Genomic DNA, 23,787 nt, shown 5'->3' with positions numbered 1-23,787 from the left:
CAAATGGGGTCAGAAACTAGGTCACCCAGTCAAATCAAAGGAAAAGCATGTTAACACTATTGTTCATTTGATGTGCATGAAACTTGGTCAGAATGTTTGTCTGCATGAAACAAAAACTAGGTCACTAGGTCAAATCAAAGAAAATGTTTGTTTACACTCAAGATGCCACGTTTTTTAGTCCAACCTTACTGAAAATTGGTCAGAATATTTGTTTTCATGTAATCACTAGGCAAAACATATTGTAATCGTACCCGGTCTTTGTCATGGATGACGCTATAACAGTTTACTGGATGGCTCTTAGAATTTACTACTTTACAAACCTGATCTCTGAATTATATCATTGGATGGCATTTACTACCTTGTAACCTGTACGTATATCTGATGGTAGAGACGTAATTCAATAGAAAGATTTATTCGTTTCAATTACTTTTAATGATGTTGAAATATTTGCTATATTATTATAACGATGTTGAATTAAATCATGTAATTAATACGTTATTGTGTTCTGTTTTATATTTCATAACCCTTGGTAGTGTCACTGTAGCTGTAAACTTCTGTATTTCAATGTTCTTGATTGTTAAAATGTTATGAAAATGTCACTTTGGCAAAGGAGATGTACAAGTTTTTGCTGTTTTTGTGTTATTTTGACGGAATTCATTATTTTGACGGCGTCCACAGGTTTCGACGGATTTTACAGTTTTGTCGGCAACCACCTTTTGACAGCATTCGCGAAATTGACGGCGTTTAGTATTGTCATGTAGAAATCAATATTATGAATGTTCTTTTGACGGTATACCTTGACGGTTGACGGAACCAGTAAAGTTTGACGGACTATAGACCTATCTCTGATGACCTACGGGTTTCAACCATTTACCCGCTTTGACGGTGGAAAAGCTGAAAACTTGACGGCATTCGCTTTATTTATAGCCTTTTGCATACTAATATCCCCATACTAATATCCCCAGGGTGAATAGTCAAACATAGGGCTGTCCAATCAGCGCGCACAGCGGCTCCAGTTAGCCAATGAAATCGTTACGCATCACGATCATCGTCTGTATCAAATCGCCGTCATGCGAGATAGATCCGTCAGAGGTCCAGTAAAAGCACAATTACAAGGTCCACACAGAACGGATCCCTAAAAGGGTTACAGCTTTGTAATTGGCAGTCTTAGGGGATTTAATATTTACTAACGGTAGTTATGCTGCTTGTTGGTAATTTCTCACAGCGTCTGGCATGGAAGGAACTAGCTTCCGTTAAAAGTTTGGCGAGTAAATGTAAGCAATCCAGAGTTTATACGTTTGTCAACATTATTGAACAAGATTGTTATTGGCATGAACTCTATTGATGATGGTAAATATCTATGACTATGAATAGCTGCCGTAAGTTTGTTTGTTGAAACATAATTTGCAATTGTAACGCATTTCTGCAATCATAACAAATCTTGATGGAATTCATGTCTTTGCCATTTGTGTACCAATTCACACTAGTTACTGGTCTATTAAGATGATTTATGCATGGTACTGTACATGTTTGGTTTGGTCTGAAATAGTTCCTCACCCAGTTATTTTGTGATTGTATACTTATTTACCAGTGTCAGCTAGACTGACTATTACACTATTTACACTGTTATGGTGTGTTACACAGGTGAGTGACCTAGGGCCATCTTGGCCCTCTTGTTAAAAAGGTTTTCTTTAGCAGTTAAGGCTTAACCAAATAACACAATCAGACCATGCCACTGAAGAAGATTTTCTGTCTGTTTTAGGTTGATTGCCATGGGAATATTTCAGGGAAGGTCCAGGCTGAGGATGATGCCTATGATATACTGCTGGCAGAAATGCAAGAGCATTTTGCCAATGATCAGATGGTTTCAGTTATTTCTTACAGTCCCAGAGTGGTAGGTGATACTAATTGTAACTATTTTCTTCTTCAATTGAATATGCAACTTTGAAACTTAAACAGGAGCTTCCATTGGCAAATGGTTTAGCAAAATTGTCTCATATATCGAAAATAGATAAGAATGTCCAAAAACGTAAAATGATTTTGATCATCAAACACATGTACTCGATGAGAAATTAGCAGTTTCAAATACAACATAAATTTAATTCAGTGAGAAATACAAACCCATTACTACTGTACTGTGGAGTTTAGATTAGAGACTTTCAGACCCACAGGGCATTGTAATGATTGACATCTGTCAAATATTTCCTAAGAGCTGCTTTAGTCACAATAACAATTTGAAAGAAGACCATTTTTAGCTCACCTGTCACAAAGTGACAAGGTGAGCTTTTGTGATCGCGCGGTGTCCGTCGTCCGTCGTCCGTGCGTGCGTGCGTCCGTCCGTAAACTTTTGCTTGTGACCACTCTAGAGGTCACATTTTTCATGGGATCTTTATGAAAATTGGTCAGAATGTTCATCTTGATGATATCTAGGTCAAGTTCGAAACTGGGTCACGTGCCATCAAAAACTAGGTCAGTAGGTCTAAAAATAGAAAAACCTTGTGACCTCTCTAGAGGCCATATATTTCACAAGATCTTCATGAAAGTTGGTCAGAATGTTCACCTTGATGATATCTAGGTCAAGTTCGAAACTGGGTCACGTGCCTTCAAAAACTAGGTCAGTAGGTCTTAAAATAGAAAAACCTTGTGACCTCTCTAGAGGCCATATATTTCACAAGATCTTCATGAAAATTGGTCAGAATGTTCACCTTGATGATATCTAGGTCAAGTTCGAAACTGGGTCACGTGCCTTCAAAAACTAGGTCAGTAGGTCTAAAAATAGAAAAACCTTGTGACCTCTCTAGAGGCCATATATTTCACAAGATCTTCATGAAAATTGGTCAGAGCGTTCACCTTGATGATATCTAGGTCAAGTTCGAAACTGGGTCACGTGCCATCAAAAACTAGGTCAGTAGGTCAAATAATAGAAAAACCTTGTGACCTCTCTAAAGGCCATATTTTTCATGGGATCTGTATGAAAGTTGGTCTGAATGTTCATCTTGATGATATCTAGATTGAGTTCAAAACTGGGTCACGTGCGGTCAAAAACTAGGTCAGTAGGTCTAAAAATAGAAAAACCTTGTGACCTCTCTAGAGGCCATATATATTACAAGATCTTCATGAAAATTGGTCAGAACGTTCACCTTGATGATATCTAGGTCAAGTTCGAAACTAGGTCACGTGCCATCATAATCTAGGTCAGAAGCTCAAATAATAGAAAAACCTTGTGACCTCTCTAAAGGCCATATTTTTCATGGGATCTGTATGAAAGGTGATCTGAATGTTCATCTTGATGATATCTAGGTCAAGTTCGAAACTGGGTCACGTGCGGTCAAAAACTAGGTCAGTAGGTCTAAAAATAGAAAAACCTTGTGACCTCTCTAAGGCCATACTTGTGAATGGATCTCCATAAAAATTGGTCAGAATGTTCACCTTGATGATATCTAGGTCAAGTTTGAAACTGGGTCACGTGCCTTTAAAAACTAGGTCAGTAGGTCAAATAATAAAAAAAACCTTGTGACCTCTCTAGAGGCCATACTTTTCATGGGATCTCTATGAAAGTTGGTCTGAATGTTCATCTTGATGATATCTAGGTCAGGTTTGAAACTGGGTCAACTGTGGTCAAAAACTAGGTCAGTAGGTCTAAAATTATTAAAATCTTTTGACCTCTCTAGAGGCCATATTTTTCAATGGATCTTCATGAAAATTGACCTGAATATTCACCTTGATAATATCTAGGTCAATTTCAAAACTTGGTCACGTGCGGTCAAAAACTAGGCCAGTAGGTATAAAAATAGAAAAACCTTGTGACCTCTCTAGAGGCCATATTTTTCATGAGATCTTCATGAAAATTAATGAGAATGTTCACCTTGATGATATCTAGGTAAAATTCAAAACAGGGTCACATACCTTCGAAAACTAGGTCAATAGGTCAAATAATAGAAAAACCTTGTGACCTCTCTAGAGACCATATTTTTCAATGGATCTTCATGAAAATTGGTCAGAATTTTTATCTTGATATATCTAGGTCAAGTTCAAAACTGGGTCACATGAGCTCAAAAACTAAGTCACTATGTCAAGTAATAGAACGATGTCATACTCAAAACTGGGTCATGTGGGAAGAGGTGAGCGATTCAGGACCATCATGGTCCTCTTGTTTTATGAAATTTTGAGAAAGGAAAATTACCAGTTTCACTACATTATAACATTTAAACAAATAAATGTTGACACCGCTAGTTTTTTTTTAGTGTGATTGCACAAGGGCATGTTAAATGACTCAGTGAAGCATTACAAGATTTTAGATACTGTAAAAACTGAGCAGTTTTATTCAAATATTGCCTTTAATGATGAGAAACTTTGAACTGATATATGCAGGGTGAGTTGTGTGCAGGTGCTTGGCAGAACCATTGGTACAGAGTGAAAGTTATCAACAAATTGAGTGGTGGAAGGACAGGATATATTGTTACGTAAGTAATTTATTGATGCAGCATTACTAGAAAACTGTTTCATTTCTGAAGGGTCACAAGAACAAATTAATGAAAGAAAACGCATTAAACAGGCACTAAATTGTCTTGTTTGCTACTTACAAGATCAAACTCTAAAAGGTAAAGATAAGCTTTATTTAAATTTAACATTGCACAGTATCAGCATACAACACGAGCTACAAAGCTCTTGTGCCTTGCCTCACAAGTTGTACGACAAACTAGGTATCCAGTCACATATACTTACCAGCTTATTTTACCTACTTGTACAACTCCTTAAAATCTGAGTTCCAATCAAGAGTTCTACCAGAACCTTTTTAATATATATTTCTTGTATAAAGTAGCCAGGGATTGAACTCCTGACATCCTGCACTCAAAGCAGACACTCTAGAATTGAGCAGTTGAGGCGGTATCAATTACATAATCATTCCAATATTTAATAATTGAAAACGAATGTGTAAGCCTGCAGGTTACTTTTAAAAGATATCTTTACAAGTGTCATGGTTCTTTAGTTATAGTTTTTACATTGTACAGTGGTAAATACAGTGTAAAGAATAAGTTGAGAATAAGCTTTGAATCTGCAAAATGCCTTTCAATTATGGTACACTGGATCCATAACAGGATACAAAACATCATAAGTATCTAAATAGAATGAATGACACAGATGTTATATACAGGCAGTAATTTGGTATTTTGTAACGTATAATGTACACTAGTAGAGTGCAAAAAATCTGTAATGTACTGTAAAATCATTTAATTTCGTGGGCATGAAATTTCGTGGTTTTGGTCAAAACGGGAATTTCGTGGGAATATGAATTCATGGATTTTAATTTTTGAACATAAAATGAATGGGAATTTTACTTCCTGGTTGGGATTAAATTTCGTGGATTGACTCAACCACGAAATCCACAAAAATTAGTCCCCTACGAATATTAATGATTTCACAGTATCAGACTCTGTGCAGCATATTCTTATACATATATCCCCTGATACATTTCAACAATGCATAGTTTAACTACTTTGGTGCTTTAATTTTAGAAATTGATATATTAATTTGAAAATACCTATTTTTTACATGGGCTTGACTGGCTCAAAGTGTTATAAATATAGTTTGATTAACAGGAGAGAACTATTTTACAATGTCGGACTTTTCCTTCAGTTGTATGTGAATTTTTCATATCTTGGCTGACCCCTGTATTCAAATTACAAAGGAGATTCTACCAATGTAACTGATTCTGTTCAAGAATTTGTTAACTTTTGTTGAATTTTATACAAGATAAGCAGATATTCTTCTCTATTGTAGATGCAGTTTTGTGGATGAAGGACTGGAAAAGACAATTCCAATTTCAGGGTAAATATATATTATGCTTACTTATCTCATTTACTGGAAATGCTAATGTTGTGTCAAAATCTATTCTTAACTAGTTTGAAAATTTGACACTGTGTTCAAAATCATTATTCTTGGATGACTAATTATCATGGATTTCAAGGCTGCATTGATTCATGTGGTCAAAATCCAGTTAATAAACAAATTTCTCATTTACATGTATTTAAAATGAATTTGAGCTGCACCATGAGAAAACGAACATAGTGCATTTGCGACCAACATGGATCCAGATCAGTCTGCGCATTTGCGCAGTCTGGTCAGGATCCATGCTGTTTGCTTACGGTTTCTTTAATTGCAATAGGCTTTGAAAGTGAACACGGATCCTGACCAGACTGCGCGGATGTGCAAGCTGGTCGCAAATGCACTATGTTGGTTTTCTCATGGCGTGACTCATTTAGTAATTACCTATCTACAAAGTAGTCATTTTGGAACAGACCATAAAAATTTTATACTGATCAAATTAATTATTTAACAGTTACTAAGTGGAATGAGTGAATGTTAAGAGGGATCGTAAATTTTAAAGTTACAAAGTTTCATTGTTTTCAATACCAACAGTTTCTGTTAAATGATTTATTGGGAACATGTGATCTAGATCTAATCGCTTAATAATACTCAACTTCATAACATGGTGATATCAGAGCATTTCACCATGTAAAGAGGAAATTATTTAAAAAAATAGAAAGGAAGAAATATTTTAGAACAGGTCCAGGTTATTGCAACATACTAACTTGGTTTTACAATTTACTCAGGCTGAAGCACCTGCCTCCAAAGTTCTCTGAGCTGCCATTCCAAGTAAAGAATGTTCATCTACATGGAATCCAGCCATACTCTATGAAGATATCACCAGAAGATCTCAATGTGTATCAGGGGTAAGTAAATGGAATCAAGTTATACTCTAAATACCTTCAGAAGATATGAATATAGCAGGTGTAAGCTGTTTCAGACATTGTAAGGTAGCTATACTTCCATCTGTACGTCCATTAAAGCCATGGGGTGAGCAGTTTAATTACTGGGGTTTCATAGACCATCATTAAACATTTTCTTCTTTCAAATTGTTTTATTGTTCTTCATCAATTCCTTGAACTGTCTAATCCATCGATAGATCTCCTAAAAATTTAGATTAATTTTGTTTACAAGGATTATGATAGCTGAACATAGAAAAAATGTTTTAATGGCTTCTTACGAACCATTAGCGTGGATCAACTTTCCATCATACCAAAATGAGGTTGTAGGCTAGAGTCCCAGCTAAAGTATGTTTGAAGATATTTATACACCACCTCTTATTTTATATAGGGAATCTTGTTGCTTGCATGCAGAGAGGTTAATACTGGAATCCAGAAACACTTGTTAGGTTAACCAGCTAATATCTTCAGCTGTAAAAATGAGTTAAACCTTACAAAACAAACAAATATTACACATTACAGAGGCTGAGAATATTATGTAGAAATGCAGTATTTAGGAAACATGTTTGCATGTTTTCAGGCCAAAGAGACTGTGGGACGAAGCAGCAGTGAAGTATATTGATGATAACATTACAGGTAACACTGGTGCATAGCGGCTTATGTTTTCTGAAACACCAGCCATCTTACTATGTTTATGGTGGTGTTATTAAGCAAAGAATATTTAGCAACATAAAGATGGAGTATTATTCGAATAAAAGTTAAAATTCTAGGGATCAGCTCCCTTATCCCTACCAAGATGCGACAATTTTAGCTAAAATATTTACCATTAAGACATAACTTAAAAACAAATCTGAAAAGAATTTAAGTAAAACTATATTAAACTTTTAAATGTTTACCCTGTGAACATGTTTTCAGTTATGGGGTTTAAGGTGCAACTGTTAGGTTTTTGCATCTTTTTTATCACAACAGTCAGAAAGCACTAGGTGGACTGAAACGCCTAAGAAACCTGACTGTCTTTTACTTTTTCTAACCCCTAGGCATGGCCATAATATATCAGTATTGAACATTTTGCAACAATTTTGTAAAATAAGAGAAGAAATGTTTTGTTTGTTTTTGACAATAGAGAGATTTTGGTTTCATACTTTTATGGGGTTTTTATATGCCCGTCTTGTACATGTATTATGTGAACACCTGTGGCGGGTGGCGTTCAAAGCATGTCCGCTCTCTAATTCAAACAGTTTTCATTAGATCTTCACCAAACTTGCTGATAATGCTTGTGGGCATAATATCTCTGCCAAGTTGGAAAGCCAGCCAAATCACACAAGGCACTCTTGGATTATGGCCCTTGAATTACTTGAAAAACTGCAAATTTAGCCTTGTCCAGTCTCTAATAAATCCAACAGTTTTCATCTGATCTTCACCAAACTTGCTGACAATGATTGTGGGTATAATATCTCAGCCAAGTTCGATCTAATCGTCCCAGGCACTCTAGGATTATGGCCCTTGAAATACTAAAAAAATCTGCGAATGTAGCCTTGTCTGCACTGTCGTACAGTTTTCATCTGATCTTCACCAAACTTGCTGATAATGTTTGTTGGTATTATATCTCGGCCAAATACGATAACCACCCTAATCACCTCAAGCACTCTTGGATTGCAGGACACTAGACAACTTTTGGGGACAGATACCCATACCCTCAGGAAGGGGAATTTTTCGTCGTTTTAAGACAAGAAGGGGAAGTTTTTAGCCATATATATGTTACTTTTTTTTATTTGGGTTTTACGGTGCACCAACACAGTATAGGTTATATCGCGCCAAACAGGACTACAAATTTTGGTTTCACATCTCATTTACATTACTACTTTTCACACTTCTTAATACTGTTTTCAATCATTTGTAACTAATTAACTATATTGCAGCAGTAACCTTCCTTAGAGGCACTATAATATAACTTGAAAGAGAGTTCATCTCTAGTTGTGTCAAACAACCTATTATCAGGGGAATTTTCTTCTGAGAAAGGGGGAAAAAACACTATTTTATGAGGGGAAAGGGGCCCATATTCAGCCCCAAAAACGGCCAAACGAGTACTCTGGATTGTGCCTCTTAAATTAGGCCATGTTCTATGACGGGCGTATTTTGTGACAGTCTGGCACTCTTGTTTCTTTATTGTCAATAATAAAAAAGACTCAGCGGTGTTAGAATTTAGAACATTTCAACTTGTTGGCATTATATTGTAGTACTTGTTTAACTGTTCTGAAACTAAAAGTAAAAATTTTAAATTTGTAGACTCTTCTATAGTGACCGACTTGATTCAATTTTTGAAATATTTTTTAACAAAAACATGGATATTTACTGCATGTACATGTACAGTAAGAGTATTAAAATCAAATCCCTGTCAAATATTAAGCAAATGGGTATCAATTAAATTACATCGATACAGAAATAAAACTTCTTACATACCATTTTTATCCTGCTAGCTGCTACGGAGGTCAGATGTATTGTAATGGAGACATATGCAGATGGCACTATATCTGTACGTATGTTCCTTGGAACAAGACGGGGAGGACTGATCTGCCTGAATGAATTACTTGTGATGGAAAACTATGCTACAGGAACAGATAGACTTGAAGGTAGACACAAAATAATTTGGATCTTGCTCTCGGCCCATCAACTTAGTTCAGTAGGGAGAGCACAAGACTTTATCTAGAGGTTGTGGGATTGACCCCCGGCCAGGCAAGGTGCATGGTCTTTGTCATGGTGATAGCTATATAGAAATTGTCACATTTGAAGTCATTCTTCCTTGAAGTCTATTTCTGAATGGAAATTTATTATAATAAGTAGTTATCATTTATTTGCATAGAGTTAGTACCAGTAGTTTCTGTTTACTTGGGAAGAACAAGTAGTTGTCATTTACTTGCAAAGAACAAGTAGTTGTCATTCACTTGCAAAGAACGGGTAGCAAAGAACAAATATTTTTGAATGGAAATTTATTTGCAAAGAATAAGTAGTTGTCATTTTTTTGCATAGAGTTAGTACCAGCAGTTTCTGTTTACTTAGGAAGAACAAGTAGTTGTCATTTACTTGCAAAGAACAAGTAGTTGTCATTCACTTGCAAAGAATGGGTAGCAAAGAACAAATAGTTGTTGTTAACTTCCAAATAGCAAGTAGTTGGTGTTTACTTGCAAAGAACTAGTAGTTGTCGTTTACTTCCAAAGAGCAAGTACTTGTCATTTACTTGCAAAGAACAGTTAGCAAAGAACAAGTAGTTGGTGTTTACTTACAAATAACAAGTAGTAGGTGTGTACTTGCAAAGAGCAAGTAGTTGTCATTTACTTGCAAAGAACAAGAAGTTGTCATTTACTTGCAAATAACAAGTATTTGAGATTAACTTGCAAAGAACAAGAAGTTGTCATTTACTTGCAAAGAACCAGTGGTTGGCATAGTTGATGTTTACTTGCAAAGAACAAGTAGTTTATGTTTACTTGCAAATAACAAGTAGTTGATGTTACTTGCAAAGAACAAGTAGTTGATGTTTACTTGCAAAGAACCACTAGTTGGCGTTCACTTGCAAAGAACAAGTAGTTGACATTTACTTGCAAAGGACAAGTAGTTGTCATTTACTTGCAAAGAGCAAGTAGTTGTGTTTACTTGCAGATAAAAGTAGTTGGTGTTTACTCGCAAATAACAAGTAGTTGTTATTTACTTGCCAAGGAATATTTTGCTTGCTTTTTTTCTGTATGAGTAAATTCATGTAATAGTCAGGTATCACAAAATAACCTCTATATATTAATACTAGCACAAAAAAAGCATTACCATAGCTGTGTTAGAGGTTTCTCTTCTTATTTAAAACTGTATGTATGATGTTTTAGTAAGTTTAAACATTATGTTGGGAATGATTTGGCATAAAGGGGTCAAACTTCGTAGGATAATTACCTGTGGTAGGTAGATGGCTGCTGTTGTCTTTTGGGAGAGAGTAAGTCAAAAATCAGCATCACATTCACTTTGCCTACAATATTCAAACTTCATAGAATGTTTGTGTGTAGCCACTAGGTAACCTCTGTTTTGGAATCATTGGGCCATGACAATAGAAGTTTTTTATTTAGAAATTTTCCATGAATAATTAAAGAAACAGATGCAATTTTTCTGTTTATCAACATTTCAGAGAGAATGAGCATCAGCCCAAAAATGTCTGAAAGTCTGACTGCAGGTATACAAAGAGTGTTCAGAAAAAGACATGGTTCAAATAAACAAAGTACTGCAGAATCAACTGTTAAATCAGACACAGAATATTACAGTAGACCCTCCATGCCGGATGAGAGAGGGGATTTTAGTGATAGATTTGGTTACTTAACTGACAATCAGGGTATTTCGGCAATATCACACCGGAGGTTTCACCGTACACCACCCAAAACTTTGACAGATATTTACCAGGAGAGTGAATTAAGAAAGTTAGAATCAACGAAAAATCGGAGTGGTTTGAATGGATATTCAAATAGTCATGTGGATATAGAGAAAAATGGTGATATGCAGGAAAGCGTGAAAACAGTTCAGGTAGGAACTGTAGTTAACTTAACCCTTACCCTGCTAAATTTCTGCAATGAACTTGTCCATCTTCCAAATTGGAAAGTACCATTAACTGTTAAAAGGGGTGCTTACCAAAAATATACTGAATGAATGGCGAACAGTGCAGATCTTGATCAGACTGCATGGATGTGCAGGCTGATCGTGATCTACACTGGTTGCAAAGGCAGAATCAATCGTGTCCAGCATTATAAGGGTTAATATGTTTATATCATGTCTATCAAACACAAAAGGCGTTCGCTCGAATTCAGTGGGAGTGGCACAATTTGTTCTGGTTATTGTAGTGCAAGTCATCAAGGTTTTGGATCTTTACACTAAATGTACACCTGATTACTTAGCTACCGGCATAGGTAAACCATATGTTTGACGCCTCCTACAGATCAAAATAGTTAATGGTAAATGTTTTTCAGCAATGAAATTAATTCAGCGAAAATAGCTACTAGTATTTTTATTACAAGTATAGTTTATCCTACATGTATGCAGTAATCAGTACAGTTTTTTAGGACATGAATCATTGGATATCCATATGACGAAATACTTTGCATAATTTTACTCAAACTGATCTATCCATCTTAACATTATTGTGTTGTGCTGTGGTTGCTCAGGCACTCTTTAAAAGTCACTGATAGTGGTTTGTTTACCTTCTGAAGTTTTACAGATAAAAATTGACAGAATTAACCTCAACTTTTACAAATGTTTTTTGAAGTGTTTTAATTAAAACTTTCATTTTCTGCAATCATCAATTATCATTCATGATAAAGAATACCACACTGAATGAAGACCAAATCAGTAATGTAAGCAGAAGATTAAATAATTGCTGAAAACAACACCATCTTTGTAAAAAATACACAATGATAAATACCTGTCAGTCAGTTTTGTTTAGTTAACTAAAGGTGACTTTTTGACACATGTCTATAGATGCAAATATTTTTTACGTGTCTCTCAAGGGAAAAGGATTTGAATGCACAATAAAGCATCTGTCGGAACTGTAGATTGAGGGTGTGAGTTTGAGTTATTGGGGTTTGAAGTTTTCTTGTCAAACTAATACTTTATACGTTATATAGAGATTTTAAAGGGACTGGATGATGGTTTAGAGCAAATGATGACTTACCTGAAGTCGAGCAAATGAAGTTCAGTTGTACCTTATATTCATTAATGATGCTAACAGTTTTTCACCAAAACTGTTCGACAGAATTTGACCTCATTAGAAAAGATTGTTTTTTTCTGTCTTTTGGTGAAGAGTGGCCCTTTGGTGATGTTTGATGGGTGTTAATTACAACATTTTTGGAGATTTTGAGAGGCATTTCTCATTGTAACTTGCAAATTAGAAGAGATACCATTATGAATGAATTTCATTCAAAATGGTTTCTTAGTTTAGTTAATACTTTCAGGGGCATATTAGGTTAAACTGTCCGTCCTTAGTTTGTTCGTTCGTCACGTTAATTTTTTGCATGAAGGCACTTTACTCGCGAACCACTGCACCCAGGACCTTCAAACTTCACATGCTGATAGTACTTATTGAGTACACGACCCCTATTGACTTTGGGGTCACCAGGTCAAACGTCAAGGTCACCAGGTCAGAGGTCAAGGCGCTGCGGGGTCATTTGTCAAACGTCAAGTGACAACCCTTGTTTAAACTCAATTTTGATGAAAGCTTCAAGTTTATTTGAACCACTCTTGAGTCGGCTTCCTGTAAAAATCATAGATAAATTATTTGTTACTATTTGAGCCTTGCTATGAGAAAACCAACATAGTGGCTTTGGGACCAGCATGGATCCAGACCAGCCTGTGCATCCACGAAGTCTGGTCAGGATCCATGCTGTTCACTTTTAAAGCCTATTGCAATTAGAGAAACCATTAGCGTAGTCTGGTCAGGGTCATGTTGTTCGCTAACAGTTTCTTTAATTCCAATAGGCTTTAAAAGTGAACAGCATGGATCCTGACCAGACTGGGCAGATGCATAGTCTGGTCTGGATCCATGCTAGTCGCAAACGCACTATGTTGGTTTTCTCATGGCACGGCTCAAATTATTTGTTACTATTTGGTTATTTAAGGAAGAGAAGCCTAAATCAGTGGGTAGAGGTCAGCTGTATAGTTCTGCTAATGAGGAAGACATTCAAAGTGACTGTACATCAAATCGTCAGAGAATGAGAGGAGTATTGGGAAGTTACTCCTCCGGTGATGAAAATGTTAGACATAGAATTGACCAAAGACGTCAAATTATACGCAATCAGTACTATGGAAATACCTTGGAAAACGACAAAATGTTAATCGATGCCATTGGAGCAAGACGGAAAATAACTACTCCACCAAAAGAGAACATAAATGAAAATGGTTGTTTGTTCTTTAAAGGAAGAGGTTCTCCCACTTATGGGAGAGGTGCTGTTTTGACCTCTGATCTTGCAAACAAATTAAAATCTCCACCAAGTGCCAGTATGTGTTCAGATACCTCATCAAAAGATTTGCTTCCAAAAGGAAGAGGTGCAATTCTATTAAATAAAATTTCTAGTCAATACTCTACACAAATAGACAGTGTATCTCAGTGTGAAACAAGAGAGAACAGTGATAATGAAAGCAGTTATGGAATCAGATCTCGAAGAGAATCATTATCAAATCGGATTAAATCAATCAGTGATATGGATTCTTGTACAGAAAGTGAAGCCGGTGCTTTGTCAAGAAATGAAAGACGACGACAAGCAAAGTTAAGTTCAGTTTATAATGATATATATAGTGACTCCGACCAAAGTGCAATTAGTAAAACCAAACAATTAGTGCAATCAAATATAGACACAGTTGTTAGCCAATCTTCAAATTCCGTAATGAACAGTGCAGGTAAAGCATCTAGCTCCCGGACTAGTCGTAGCACAACACAGGGTTATTTGTCAGGAAATGAATCTGCATCTTCGGAAATTAGTATTGTTGCAGCATCAATGAGGGGACAGGGTGAATTCAGAGGAGGTCGTCTCCCAAGAGGTACTAGAGCTAAAGGAAATCCAGACAGAAGGTAGGTGATAGATGTAAATTGTTGTTAATGTGCTAAAATGTTTCAAAAATGCAACATTAGGTGTGGATGTCATTTTCAGATGTAGTGTGCCATGGAGATTCTTGTATTTGTTTAGCCTGCCTAATTATTAAAATGGACTGGTTCATCACTCCATTGGGGCTGTACCACTTATTATTTGAAGGGGTGTTCACTGAAAATCTGCTGACTGAAAAACGAACAGTGCAGACCATGATCTTAGTCTCTTACCACTAGTCAGGTGTTTCTATAAACATTACAAGTGTAAGAGTACAATGAGATTTTCAGGTAGAGGACACAGAGCAGTATTTTTAGAGAGGCATATATAACAATGTTTTCTAACAGAGCATAAGGATAGATCTATATGTATTTAAAATTTTAATACACTTACATTTCTAGTTATGAATTGAGTGAAGTCATATATGCAGGGGTTGTTTTTGGCTGATTTAACCCTTAGCCTGCTGGCGGCGATTGGTTTTGCCTTTGCGACCAGTGCAGACCAAGATCAGCCTGCACATCCGTGGTCTGCACTGTTCGCTATTCAGTTAGTAAATTTTCAGTGAACACCCCTTCGAATAATAAATGGTATTGCCCAAACTGAATGATGGAACAGTCCATTTTAGAAATTTAGCAGGCTAAGGGTTAATAGCTGTTATTAGGTCATGTTCCAAGTAGAAGAAAGTATCATTCCCCACCCCCTCCCAAATTTGAGACAAGAATTCACTTTTAAAAAAAAGTTGTTAAAAAAGCTTGTTGAGTCTGTGTATGAACAATGATGAGGAAAGCAACATTGATTATGAAGATCATCTAAAATTTAAATCATTGTAAAGAAAAGGGCATCTGTCTGATAGTTTATAATTTAGAAAATGGTCTCAATTTTAACCGAAATGCTGCTAAAACCCCTATAACCAAGGGTATGGGTCATCTGTGTTAAAATACGGAAGTCCCTGTCTTAATTCAATTTATGTTTGGAAGCATTTGTACCGAAATACTTGCTATGAATAGTTATTTATAAAACCTTTCAGGTCAGACAGTAGTGATTTCTCATTAAGAATCCAGCAGATGAAGGCAGCAGAAAGTTCCAGCCCAGTAAACCAGTCTGAAACCAAAATTTCTCCAGCCACCGCTCCTGGATCAAATCTACCTAACCAGTCCCAAACCAGAATTCAATTGACCACTGACTTGACAGGTTCTAGATCAGGTTTGGTCAGCCAGTCTCAAACCAGACGTCCCATAACCTCTGACCCGACTGGTTCTGAGGCTTCCAGTGATGAAAAGTTTATACAGAAAGCAACCAGTCCAAGTAAACTGCAGATGTTAATGTCTGACACATCTACAGGAAATTATAAGAACCAGTCAATGGAAAGGATGACAGGCCAATTGTCATTAAAGGAATCAAGACAGTCAGTGCCTTACGATGGTGTAATAGTTTCCAAGAGGTAATGTTGTGTTTGTTTACTTACGTCATGATTTTGATACAGTACTGTAGAAAGAATTTGGTGTGTATGACAGGATGAATGATGCTATATCATTATGAAATCAGAAAATCTTTTTTAAAAACGTTTGGTCAGTCACACTAGCTTGTTTAATAATGTTGTGATTCAGCCATTTAATATTGTGGACATGAAATTATATGGTTCGGGCTAAAGGTTAAATCCAAGAAAATTAACCTCCCACAAATATTAATGATTTCATCAAATTAGAAAGAAAATTAAAAAAATATTAGACTTTTAGATACTAATTATTAGGTGTTTGCTCTCTTAAGGTGTCCGGAATAGCACTTGCGTTGTACAACAAAGCCGCTTATCCAACTGGAAATAAATGACAAGATTAAATATTAATGTTGGGCCTCTGTGACTAGGTGGTTAATGTTGTTGACTTCCATTCACTTGCCTCTCATCTATGTGGGTTCGAGCTTTGCTCGAGGGTCCAGTTTTTCTTGTGCTGATCTGTGTTGAAATACTGCATAGAGGGGCACCTGAGGTCTTCCTTGATCATAAAGGCATGAAAGTTGTCATGTGACCTATAATTGTGTTAAGGTGACTTAAACCCACCATTTTGAAAAATGGATATTAATATTTGGCTATAATGTTCAGTAATATGTACATAAATGTTTCAGACTTGAGAATGGTCCTACGCATACAGCTGTTTTTACAGAAGCTAAATCCCAAATGATAGGAGAGATGGCAGGGAAACGGTGAGTACTGACAACACTCCATAACTATGTGCAGAGAATTCACACAAGTCCTAAAATATCTCTCTTTGCTAACATTTTGATAGACAAGGAGAGAATTCCGGTCTGAAATGAAAATATTTTCTCCTATAGTTGGTCATAAAGAATTTCCACAGATATTAATATTGGCATTATATAATATATATATTAAGTCTTTTCAGAATATGAAAGGTTTTTTTTAGCTCGACTATTCCAAGAATAGAGAAGCTATCCTACTCGCCCCGGCATCGGCGTCAGCATGAATAGGTGTAATTATCACTGTAATTGAGCCGAGGGGACCACCAAATGAGTTCGAGAGTTCCAATTTTTGAAGTTCGAGCGATCTGAGGTAGAACTATATAGAATAAAGAAGGAATAAATTCGGGACCGGGTGAAGAGTTTAAGCGATCCCAGGTGTTCGAAAGATCTGAGTTCGAGCCATTGAGTTCAACTGTATAATTGTAAGCTAGTACTCTGTATCATTTGGAAGGTGTGATAATCTTTTCAGATAGTTGACCCAGATGTCATTAAACAGTTTTTATATTTATTCAGAAATAAAAAACTATCCGCAATTAAAGCATGTTTTATTTACATCATTTTCCAGAATGCTGTCTAACCTTGCCCAGAGCTCAACAAGAAGTCTAACGAGACCTACTACACAGGTATATTTTTTTCTTGTAGTTCATTAACATGATATCCAACATAAAATTTTGCTTTATTCCCTACATTGCCTTTTAGTGGCAAATAAATTTGTTGGTTATTTTTTTAACCTTTCTAAAATGGACTGATCCATCATTCAATTTGGGCAATACCATTTGTCATTTGAGGGGGTGTTCACTGAAAATTTACTGACTGAATAGCGAACAGTTCAATCATGATCATCCTGCACGGACATGCAGGCTGATCTTGGTCTGCACTAGTAGGCAAGTGGTTGCAAAGGCAGAATCACTTGCAGGCTAAAGGTTAAAATAAAACCTAAGTAAAGTTCATTTTAGCATTTATTCACCCTTTGATTACATGATTCTGTAAAACCACAAAATTGAAGGAAATTAGTTTCTAGCAAAATAGCTTTGCAAACTCACTACAACTGAACCAAATGACCTTGTAAACATCTGTTCTGGAACAGAATGATGGTTTCGACTTAATTTGCATACATACTCTGGTATTGTCCATGTTCTTATAGTGTCTATTGCCATCAGTCAGCTCAAACATTATAGAATAATTCAAGAATATAATTATTTAATAAGAATAATACATGTTTTCATTTTGTGTACTAATGTCCGCAGAAGCCCCAGGGGTTGTTGATGACTGAGACCGAAGGTTGCTTTTCTTGCATAAAAACATCACACAAAGACTTCATTATATTAGTGATGACTTTATGATACTGTTGTTGTTTTTAACTAGCATTCTGTTATTCATTGAATTTTGATATGGATCTAACCTCTGATTTGTTTAAATTGTACTTTTTACTATTTTAAGACTTATAGTCTATTTATAGAATCTTGACTGACTTAAAGTTTATTTATAGAATCTTGACCTACATACAAACAGAAAGTAGACTATTTCATGGAAATACCAGACACTTCAGAATGGCATTTTCTAAAAAATGGGATCATATCATAGAAGGGTAAAATTAAATGAAAAAAATTCAATAATTTTTAGAGGTGAACATTAATACTCTTACAGGATTAGTTACTTAAAGTTGGTGAAATTTAGAATTGTTACATTTCTTTGTGTTCTTTTGTTTGTACAAGCACACACAGCACATTGAATGGATTTGTTGTATTTTCAGGAAACAGGATTTGCTACCTTGTGCTATGAAGTTTTGGTACATGGAAGTCGTCCGCCAAAACCAGTCTATAAATTACAAAATGCCCGATTCACAGAGCATGTCCAGATGGTAAAGAGTTTCTGCATAATATGACATCATGTATCTTTGATAAATACTGATGTATATGTTAAGTGTTTCATCGACATTGGAGACTTATCTTTTAAGTTATAATAAATGTCAGAACTTTATAAAAATTATCTGTAGGGTGGTAGGGCATATGGAGTAGATGACCCCTATTGTTTTTGGGGTCACTCTATCAAAGATAAAGGTCACAGGGGCCTGAACATGGAAAACTTTTTCCAATCAATAACTTCAGAACCACTTGACCCAGAATGTTGAAACTTAATAGGATAATTGGACATGCAGAGTAGATGCCCCCTGTTTATTTTGGGTTCACTTGATCAAAGGTCAAGTTCACAGAAGCCTGAACATAGAAAACCATTTCCATTTCGTAACTTGAGAACCACTGGGCCCAGAATGTTGAAACTTAATAGGATGATTGGACATGCAGAGTAGATGATCCCTACTGATTTTAGGTTCACTTGATCAAAGGTCAAGTTCACAGAGGTTTGAACATAGAAAACCATTTCCAATTCATAACTTGAGAACCACTAGGCCCAGAATGTTGAAACTTAGTGGGATGATTAGACATGTCAAGTAGATGATCTCTATTGCAGCCAACCATCAGTGTCTCTTTGACTTTCGCTCCTGTCCCCTATTAACTTCTTGCCTATACAACTTTGCATTGGGGGAGACATGTGCTTTTCTACAAAAGCATCTTCATAGAAGATTACTTTTCATAACTAACACACCCGTTAGTTCAGAAGAAAAGGAGATGCTTGTTCAGAAGTAAAGGAGATGCTCTCTACTTTTGTCATTATGTCTCCCACCACACAGCAGTGTGGGAGACATATTGATGTACTCCTGTCTGTGTTACACAGTGTATGTATGTATGTATGTATGTATGTGTCTGTCTGTCTGTCTGTCTGTCAGTCACAAATCTTGTCCGCACTCTTTTAAGTCGAACACTTCTCATCCAATCTTCACCAAACTTAAACAAAATGTGTTTGACCATAATACCTCGGCCAAGTTGATAACTAGCCAAATCGGCCCAGGCTTTTCGAAATTACTGAACATTGGCCTCTCTACTCTCGCCTGCACTCCAATGCTCATCCGATCTTCATCAGACTTGAACAAAATGTGTTTGACATTAAGTCCTTGGCCAAGGTCGATATCTAGCCAAATTGGCTCATGCAGGCACTTGGAAATTATGGCCCTTGAATTACTGAAAAACAGCCTTTTTATCTTGTCCATGCTTTTTTTTAGCTCAAGGTGAGCTTTTATGATCGCCCTGTGTCCGTCGTCCGTCCATCGTCGGCGTCATCAACAATTTGACTGTTAACACTCTAGAGGTCACAATTTTGGCCCAATCTTAATGAAACTTGGTCAGAATGTTAATCTGAATAAAATCTGGGACAAGTTTGATATTGGGTTATCTGGGGTAAAAAACTAGGTCACCAGGTCAAATCAAAGGAAAAGCTTGTTAACACTCGAGAGACCACATTTAAGACTATATCTTCATGAAACTTGGTCAGAATGTTATTCTTGATGATCTTTAGGTGAAGTACGAATCTGGGTCATTTGGGGACAAAAGCTAGGTCACCAGGTCAAATCAGAGGAAAAGCTTGTTAACACTCTAGACGCCACATTTATGACTATATCTTCATGAAACTGAGTCAGAACGTTAATGTTGATGATCTTTAAGTCTGGTATGAATCTGGGTCCTGTGGGTTCAAAAACTAGGTCACCAGGTCAAATCAAAGGAAAAGCTAGTTAACACTCTAGAGGCCACATTTATGATCATATCTTAGTCAGAATGTTAATCTTGATGATCTTTAGGTAAAGTTTTAATCGTGGTCAGGTTGGGTCAAAAACTAGGTCACCAGGTCAAATCAAAGGAAAAGCTACTTAACACTCTAGAGGCCACATTCATGGCCGTTTCTTAATGAAACTTGGTCAGTATGTTGATCTTGGTGATCTATAGGTCAAGTTCAAATCTAGAATAGGTCACCAGGTCAAATCAAAGATAAAGCTTGTTAACAGTCTAGAGGTCACAATTTTGGTCCAATCTTAATGAAACTTGGTCAGAATGTTAATCTGAATAAAATCTTGGACGTGTTTGATATAAGGTCATCTGGGGTCAAAAACTAGGTCACCAGGTCAAATCAAAGGAAAAGCTTGTTAACACTCTAGAGGCCACATTTAAGACTTTATTTTCATGAAACTTGGACAGAATGTTATTCTTGATGATCTTTAGGTCAAGTACGAATCTGGGTCATGTGGGATCAAAAATTAGGTCATCAGGTCAAATCAAAGGAAAAGCTTGTTAACACTCTAGACGCCACATTTATGACTGTATCTTCATGAAACTCAGTCAGAATATTAATCTTGATGATCTATAGGTCAAGTATGAATCTGGGTCTTGTAAGGTCAAAAGCTAGGTCACCAGGTCAAATCAAAAGTAAAGCTTGTTAACAATCTAGAAGCTACATTTATGACTGTATCTTCATGAAACTTGGTCAGCTTGTTAATCTTGATGATCTTTAGATCAAGTTCGAATCTAGTTCATGTGGGGTCAGCAACTTAGTCACTAGGTCAAATGAAAGGAAAAAATAGTTAACACTCTTAGCGGCCACATTTATGATCATATCTTAATGAAACTTGGTCAGAATGTTAATCTTGATGATCTTTAGGTCAATAGGTGAGGTGAGCGATACAGGGCCTTCATGGCCCTTTTGTTCTTTTTCTAGGTCACTTACCAACCTCACTGGGTCAAGTTCCATAACTCTGACGTGTATTTTGAGCAAATTATGCCCCCTTTTGGACTGGTTAAAGTTTTACATGCAAGTAACTATCTCCAAAACTAATGCAGATATTGAATTTAAACTTCACCTGTGTCTTCAGGGTTATAAAACTAGTTGATAGCATCGAGTCATCACTGTGACCTGCAATTTGGCCAAATTATGCCCCATTTTGGACTTAAAAAATCCTGGTTAAAGTTTTGCGTGCAAGTACATTCAATTATTACTAAAAGGTTTATAAATTTGAAACTTATTTTTTATGCCCCCTGACTTAGTCTTCAACTGTCCGTCTGTTAGTTCGTCACAACGTTAACCTTTTAACGTTAACTTCTTGCAGGAAGGCACTTTACTGGCAAACCACTGCACCCAGGACCTTCAAACTTAACATGCTGATAGTACTTATTGAGTGCACGACCCCTACTGACTTTGGGGTCACCAGGTCAAAGGTCAAGGTCACAGGGGCCAATGTTAACTTTTTGCATGAAGGCTCTTTACTTGCGAACCATTGCACCCAGGTCCTTCAAACTTCACATGTTGATAGTACTTATTGAGAACACGACCTCTACTGACTTTGGGGTCACCAGGTCAAAGGTCAGGGTCACATGGGCCAACGTTAACTTTTTGCATGAAGGCACTTTACTCGTGAACCACTGCACCCAGTACCTTCAAACTTCACATGCTGATAGTACTTATTGAGTACACAAGGACTATTGGCATTAGGGTCACCAGGTTAAAGGTCAAGGCGCTGCGGAGCCAAATTATGCCCCCTTTGGACTTAGAAAGTCCTGGTTAAAGTTTTGTGTGCAAGTACATACAGCTATTACTTATAGGCATATGGATTTGAAACTTATTTTTCCTTTTCTAGATCAATTATCAACATCTCTGGTTCAAAGCCCATAACTCTGACATGTATTTTGTGCAAGTTATGCCCCTTTTGGACTTAAAAATTCTGGTTAAATTTTTAAATGCAGATATTGAATTGAAACTTCACATGTGCCTTCGGGGTTATAAAACAAGTTAATAGTATCAAGTCCCATAACTCTGATATGCATTTCGGTCAAATTATGTCCCGTTTGAACTTAAAACTCTTTTGATATTTTAACAATTTGGGTAATATTTTCCTGCTTCTGGGACAATATTTCGAATAGTGGAGCATTTGCAGTCTTACTGACAGCTCTTGTTAGTCAAGCATTTCTCATCCGATCTTCACCAAACTTGAACAAATTGTGTTTGCCAATAAGTCCTTGGCCCAGTTCGATTACTAGCCATATCGGCCTAGGCACTTCGGAATTATGGCCCTTGAATTACCCAAGAATGGCCTTTTTATTCTTCAAAGGTACAGTTGTAGTGAGTAAACAGTATGTAAAAACTGATTTACTATTTAGATGATTAGGCGGTTGTGGGAGAAATGTGCTCTTCTCAAAAGCAGCTCTAGTTTTGTATTGTTTAGTATCTAAGAAATAATAGCAACAAAGATTTTGCTCTTCATTTCAGTGAGAGTTTCAGACATGGATATTTCATAAATCTTTGTTAGTACATGTATACAAAATGCTTAATTTTGACACTCTGAAATATTAAATGCAAGGATTTTGTTTTTACACATACAGGCATTTAATGCAAGGAGATTTCCAGAGCTGAAGTTATCACAAGCCTACTCATGGCCAGCAATCACTCGAGGTCAACATGTGATAACAGTGTCACCTCCTGGTGGTGGAAAGACATTAGCGTACTTGTGTCCACTAATCTCAGCCCTGTCAGATGCCAAAGTGTATCATCAGGTGAACAGGAATGGAAAAGGGGTAAGATTTTTCAGCCAGAATAAATTCATCAAAAAATATCATTTTTGACCTTAATAACCTTTGAGCTATGGACCATAATCATCAATGTCTGTAAACAGATGGTGGTCCGTGTAGGCTGATCATGGTCTGCATTGTTTGCTTTTAAGTCAGTAAATTTTCAGTGAACACACCTTTGAATAATAAATGGTATTGCCCAAATTGAATGATAGGCCAGTCCATTTTAGAAATTTTGCAGGCTAAAAGTTAACCTTTTGCTATTATTGTACCCCCCCCCCCTCCACCCCCGACAACAAAGTTGTAAGGGGGGGTATACTGGTTTCAGGTTGTCTGTCTGTCCATCTGTCTGTCCGTCTGTCTGTCTGTCCGTCTGTCTGTTTGTCCGTAGACACAATCTTGTGCACACCATCTCTCCTCATTCCCTTGACACAATTTAATGAAACTTCACACAAGTGATCAGTAACAACAGTAGTTGTGCATGGGGCATGTTAGGCTCTTTCAGAAAAAAAAAACTTGCAGAGTTATGGGACTTTGTTTTTGTTACTATACTATATACATAGACACAATCTTGTGCGCACCATCTCTCCTCATCCACTTGACACAATTTAATGAAACTTCACACAAGTGATCAGTAACAACAGTAGTTGTACATGGGGCATGTTAGGTTCTTTCAGAAAAAAAAATTGCAGAGTTATGGGACTTTGTTTTTTGTTACTATAC

The 23,787-nt window shown here is 36.5% G+C and overlaps 1 protein-coding gene across 2 annotated transcripts in view; it reads left to right on the top strand.

Annotated features, from left to right (window-relative positions):
* Nucleotides 1-23,787, top strand: part of LOC123550627 (uncharacterized) — a 96,330-nt gene that overhangs the window by 11,342 nt on the left and 61,201 nt on the right. For both annotated transcript variants that reach the window (XR_008371281.1, XM_053545350.1), the window contains exons 3-15: nucleotides 1,763-1,894; nucleotides 4,372-4,463; nucleotides 5,782-5,829; nucleotides 6,615-6,734; nucleotides 7,348-7,403; nucleotides 9,245-9,397; nucleotides 10,930-11,318; nucleotides 13,403-14,352; nucleotides 15,393-15,806; nucleotides 16,487-16,564; nucleotides 17,184-17,241; nucleotides 18,372-18,479; nucleotides 22,879-23,070. Coding sequence is in view for 1 of the 2 variants with exons in the window: in XM_053545350.1 (XP_053401325.1) it covers nucleotides 1,763-1,894; nucleotides 4,372-4,463; nucleotides 5,782-5,829; nucleotides 6,615-6,734; nucleotides 7,348-7,403; nucleotides 9,245-9,397; nucleotides 10,930-11,318; nucleotides 13,403-14,352; nucleotides 15,393-15,806; nucleotides 16,487-16,564; nucleotides 17,184-17,241; nucleotides 18,372-18,479; nucleotides 22,879-23,070 (2,790 nt within the window). In the remaining variant the exon portion in view is untranslated. The remainder of the gene's footprint in view (nucleotides 1-1,762; nucleotides 1,895-4,371; nucleotides 4,464-5,781; nucleotides 5,830-6,614; nucleotides 6,735-7,347; nucleotides 7,404-9,244; nucleotides 9,398-10,929; nucleotides 11,319-13,402; nucleotides 14,353-15,392; nucleotides 15,807-16,486; nucleotides 16,565-17,183; nucleotides 17,242-18,371; nucleotides 18,480-22,878; nucleotides 23,071-23,787) is intronic.

Source organism: Mercenaria mercenaria, chromosome 6, assembly GCF_021730395.1.
Source record: "Mercenaria mercenaria strain notata chromosome 6, MADL_Memer_1, whole genome shotgun sequence".
Lineage (NCBI taxonomy): Eukaryota > Metazoa > Mollusca > Bivalvia > Venerida > Veneridae > Mercenaria > Mercenaria mercenaria.
The sequence above is the reverse complement of the archived record's forward strand: the minus strand, read 5'-3'. Positions and strand labels throughout refer to the sequence as shown.